This window comes from Charadrius vociferus, unplaced genomic scaffold, assembly GCF_000708025.1.
Source record: "Charadrius vociferus isolate BGI_N301 unplaced genomic scaffold, ASM70802v2 scaffold743, whole genome shotgun sequence".
NCBI classification, from domain to species: domain Eukaryota; kingdom Metazoa; phylum Chordata; class Aves; order Charadriiformes; family Charadriidae; genus Charadrius; species Charadrius vociferus.
The window spans coordinates 165,402-170,187 of NW_009647747.1; the positions used below are offsets into that span (position 1 = coordinate 165,402).

A 4,786-nucleotide genomic window follows, 5' to 3' on the forward strand; every position below is an offset into this window, starting at 1 on the left:
AGGGACAGAAATAAGACAAAAAAATCCTTATTTACAGTAAAATCTTCTTTTTTAAAAAAGTTAATCAGTACTATTTTTTTACAGGAGCAAAAAAGTCTGAAACAAATGAACAAAAGCTTACCATATTCACTAAATTTTTAATATATATTTATATATATTTATATATATATATTTGTCATAGGTCTATAAGATCCATCTGTTCCTCCTACCCTAAGGAATGGCTAATGTCATCGCTTCAGTTTTCATTAGGACGTTTGCTGGTTTTGTAAATATCTGGGCAGCAAAGCTTCCCTTTTAATATCCAGTAAGTATAAACACTAGCTGTCTAGCACACCAACAAAAACGCTCATTTTTTTTTTTTTCTTCAGAAGTACACTTTTTTCATTATTGCAAGTTTACAATTTTAAATTAAATATTTTTTTTTTTTTTTTAAGATTTCAAAATTAATTTTTTTTTTTTTTTTTTCCAAAAGAAGTTTAGGCACAAATGCATTGTCCCACAGTGTGGAGAAGATTGCCATTCAGTCTCTAGGCTGTGCACTTACAGCTCGTAACATACTGCGTTAGACATTCTGCGTGATATGTTAAAGAGAGTCGTCCCTCAAGTTGCACTTTTTTGTTTGTTGGTTGGTTTTTTTTTTTTGTGGTTTTTTTTTTTTTTTTTTTTCTCGGTTTTAATAATCGGGAATGCTGAAATCTCTTGCGTCTGTGATTCTTAACTACTCAGACTTGTCTTATATTACAAAAAAGGGGTTAAGGAGAAGTGTTTATGTGGGTTTAAGATAATACAGCTGTTAAGGAAGTGGTCTCTTGCTTAAATGAAGAAATGTGGCAACTTGGACCTGCGGAAGAAGTAAAAAACCTCATCAGTGCTGGGGAGGCGAGCGTGCGTCCCGACGCCCTCCTCCTGCCCCCCCCTCCCAACCCCGCCTCGGGGACGCAGCCTCCTCGCGGGGCGACCCCAAAATCCGCTCCCAAGGGGGGGGCTGGCACGTGCGCCCCCGGGGACGGTCCGCCCCGGGATGGCAACCCCCGGGGGCGCGGGGGAGGGTGTTCCCGGGCCACAACCCCAACAAACTTGCCTTTTTTATCTGGTTTTTTTTTTGTTTTTGTTTTTTTTTTTACATCTGTCCCATGTGGTTGGAAGCGTCTCCCATCCCGGGGTGGGGTCCTGCCAGGGAAAGCGGAGGAGGATCTGAAGATACTTTCTCTTCTTCCCTTCTTTTCAGACACGCTGCTTTCGGGTTCAGATTCCTTTCTGTTGAGTTGAAGCAAAAGGCGATTTCAAATATTCACATTTTTCCACCAGGTGGGTCTGATCGTTGCAGAAAACGATTAATCGTCCGTTATGCGTTCCAGTCCCGCGGGGGGGATTTAGCGGGCTGAAGCGGAGGATGCGGCAAAACGCAGCACCACTCCAGGCACGAGCTCCGCAACCACCTGGGGGCTGGAGCTTTGCCAAGGGGCAGCCATGCTTAACCTTGCCTTTGGATCTCCCTCAAGACCGTAGAACGTTCCGAGGCCACCGAAGACGGTGGATCCCCGGTGGGTCCTCGGAGGTGCCCGGCTGGCTCCGGGTGCCAAGGTCTCGCCTCTCTCCCTGCCACCCGCTGCCCCCGGCCGGGCTTTCCCTAGTCTAGAACGGGATGTTCGGCACGGCCGAAGCCCGGGAGGGATGTAGGGGGCCACAAGAGGTGGCACACTGACCTCTGACTTGCTGCTCTAAGCTGAGGATGACGGCCACAGCCTGGTGTAAGATCAGGAGCTTGGTCTGGGGCTTGTCGCTCTTCAGATGGAGCTGCACCATCCGGCCCAACTCCTTGAAAGCCTCGTTGATGTCGCGGACGCGCAGGCGCTCCCGAGCGTTGTTGGCCATTCTCCTTTCCTTTTCCCTCTCGGCCTTCTGCTCCGGTGTCAGGTCTTCATCGTCGTTATTGCTGGGAGACAAAAGGAATACCTCATTTTCTAATGATGCGGAGAACAAGTCGCGCAAAGATTTGCAACAGACTTTGTCCAAAACCAGAGCTGCAAGTCACGAACAGACACCTTCTGGGCCGTTCTGATTTGCCGCTCCTCTTCCACCAAACCTACGCAAAATCCAGGCTCCTTACATTTTACGCTGTGCAAAGCTTTGGCTTGTCATGAAGCTTTACAATCTGCAAGGTGGGACTGCTGATATTTAAAAGAAGCAAATATAGAGCTTTTTTTTTTCTTTTTATTTTTTTTTTCAGTAACGTGTTTTATCACAGCCAATACTGCAACATTTTAAATCGTGGCAAATCCCCACTCAGCGGTAGCTTCCGAGCCAGAAAGCCAATGATGCATTTGCACGTCTCCCTTTCAGCAGACCATCGTTCGGGTTTTGGAAGAAACTTTCTCTGCTACTGAAGGTGAGGATTTGCCATCCTCCCGAGCAGCGGCGGTGGGGAGCCGTGGGCTGCACCCCAGTCCCTGCACGGAGCGCCCAAACACCTGCGGGCAGAGAGCCACGCGCATCATTTCTGGCTGTGAAGGGCCCTACGGTGAACTCCGGCATCCTTTCTGCAACAAAACGGCTTTCTATCCAGAGAAAATGAGGATTTTAAATGGAAAACGCATCCACCGGTGAGTCAGTGGCACTATATAATTTGAATTGGTTATGCAAATGGAGTAATAAATTTTCAGCAGCCCTAACAACATGGATTTAGACATATAACTAAATATCAGGAGTAACCTTTTAAAGCTGCAAGCACGTTAAAAGCAAAAATGTTAACCCACAAAAGCTTCAAAGCACATATAAATATGCATAAGCGACAGCATATTTGTTGAATTAACAAGAACTACGATCGCCTCCCATCAGCGTAAAGGTGCTTTCTTCTTACCATATCCTCACCGCACGGGAAAGCCTCACTTCTACATATGGTTACTTCAACACATTTATTCAGAGAAAATCTCTGAGCGTCATATATTTTCTCCAGTCATATGAGACGTGAAGGTAATTAACGTTTGAAACACCGGCGAGCGCCGGCCCGAGAGGTCCGAGTCTCGGCGTTCTCAGACGCTTCCCACCTCGGCTCGGATTTGACGGAGAGATCCGGGCGCGGAAGGAGAAAAGGCAGAAGGACGCTGCCGTTCGTCTTTAAACAAATCCCCCGCAACCGGCGGGGCTGCGCCTGGATTTCCGCTTTAGTGGGATTTTTTCGCTAGGCTGTCGCGTACCTGTCCTGCGCTGAGTCACCTCCGCCGCACCCACAGACGTTGGTGACGTTCGCCACGGGGAGGAGTTGCCAGCTGTTAAAATCCAGCTGCGACTTCGCTAATACTTTCCAAAAAATTTGCAAAGAATATGCCAAAACGAGTAAAGCGAAGACCCCTAAACCTACGGAGCCCTACAAGATTTACAGAAATTGAGGACCGGGAACGACAAATTCATTTCAGAGGTCAAAGAAAAGCCCACGGTTTGTTGGTTCGGTCACAGGTGTGTGTAAAGAGACACGTTTGGTACATTGGTAAAGAGAGGAAAATCCATACTGTATTCCAATTTGCAAGCGGAGGCAGAGAGGAATAACAGCCTAATTCATCGATTTTAGCGTAACGCAATTTCGTTGTAGATTGGGGAGAACTTGCTCAGTGTCCGAATTTGCGAATTGTTGGAATTTGAGGACGTCCTGGAGTACGGGTACCACAAAGGCGCTCGGTACTGCCAGAACAGCCAGGCCGTAACACTCAGGCTGTGGTTTTACCTGCCAGGAAAAAACCTCATAGTTTCCTCCTGTTCTGTTCACTTCATCGAAATCCAGTAAAGGAATTAAATGAAGCGACACTATTATATACTGTTACCTAGATCTTGACCTAGTAATTGATTTGATATCCTTCTTGTCATCCTCTAGTTTCTTGTCCTCAGAAGACTTTGTGTCCTGGAGGTTTTCGTCTCCCTCGTCGTCAGATTTGATTTCGGAGCTGCCCGAAGAGACGCTCTGCCCTTGCAGTCCGGTCGGCATGCCTGCGAGAAAACACACGGACGAGCGGTCACGCGGCGCCGAGGCCAACGCTCCGCGTCTGCATCCTCCGGCTCCGGCGTAAAAAAGAAATCTTTTAATATGCCATTCGCAAAAGAATCAAAATACCGCGGCTGCAGTGACTGAGCAGGACCTTGTGAGGCGTCGTAACACTTTAGGCTCTTTCTCCCACGCTTGAAGGGGAAGATCAGCTGCCTCTAGGAACAACGACATCCCCCCGACGGCCTCTGGGTTTGGTTACTCCAGGTCTGCTTTGTAACAGCCCCGCAGAGGAGTCCGCCAGGCTCAGGGCAGCGCAGCACCTCTTGGGAGCCACGGAGAGACACCCCGGTGCCGTCCTGCCCGTGGGCAGAACTCTAAAGGTGGTGCGAAAGCTGCGGGGCTGAGTCTCACCTTAAACTCCTTCTGATGCGTGTCCTGCACTGTTTTCTTGAACTTAAAACTTCTTTTCTTAAACAACTTCTTTTCCTTAAGCTCTTAAACAGCTTTTTGAAGTATGTCCTGCAGTGTTCTCTAATTTTTGCTGCTTAAAGCAGTCCTGCTATCAAAACTCACTCTCATTCTGATAACTGGAGAGTTTTGGAGTTCCAGGGAGCAGAGGCAAACGAGCGAACAGGCTCTGCCCCGCTGTCCCCGCCATGCCCTGCGCCGTGTTACAGCCCCCAACATCCCTGCCACCAGACGCGGGGACACCTCATCCCTCCAGGGTCGCTGCCGGCCCGGCCGCGTGTCTGGGGATGCTCCGTGCCGGGACGGGCAGGCGGTACTCACCCCTGTACGGGTCCCGGG

The 4,786-nt window shown here is 48.7% G+C and overlaps 1 protein-coding gene across 1 annotated transcript in view; it reads right to left on the reverse strand.

Moving 5' to 3' along the window:
- Positions 1-1,120: 1,120 nt before the first annotated feature.
- The window catches only part of TCF4 (transcription factor 4), a 237,581-nt gene continuing 233,915 nt past the window's right edge, over positions 1,121-4,786 (reverse strand). Inside the window, exons 14-17 of the mRNA XM_009882047.1 lie at positions 4,769-4,784; positions 3,831-3,981; positions 1,707-1,936; positions 1,121-1,257 (exon numbers count right to left, since the gene is read on the reverse strand). Of these exons, the coding sequence (XP_009880349.1) occupies positions 1,121-1,257; positions 1,707-1,936; positions 3,831-3,981; positions 4,769-4,784 (534 nt within the window). The remainder of the gene's footprint in view (positions 1,258-1,706; positions 1,937-3,830; positions 3,982-4,768; positions 4,785-4,786) is intronic.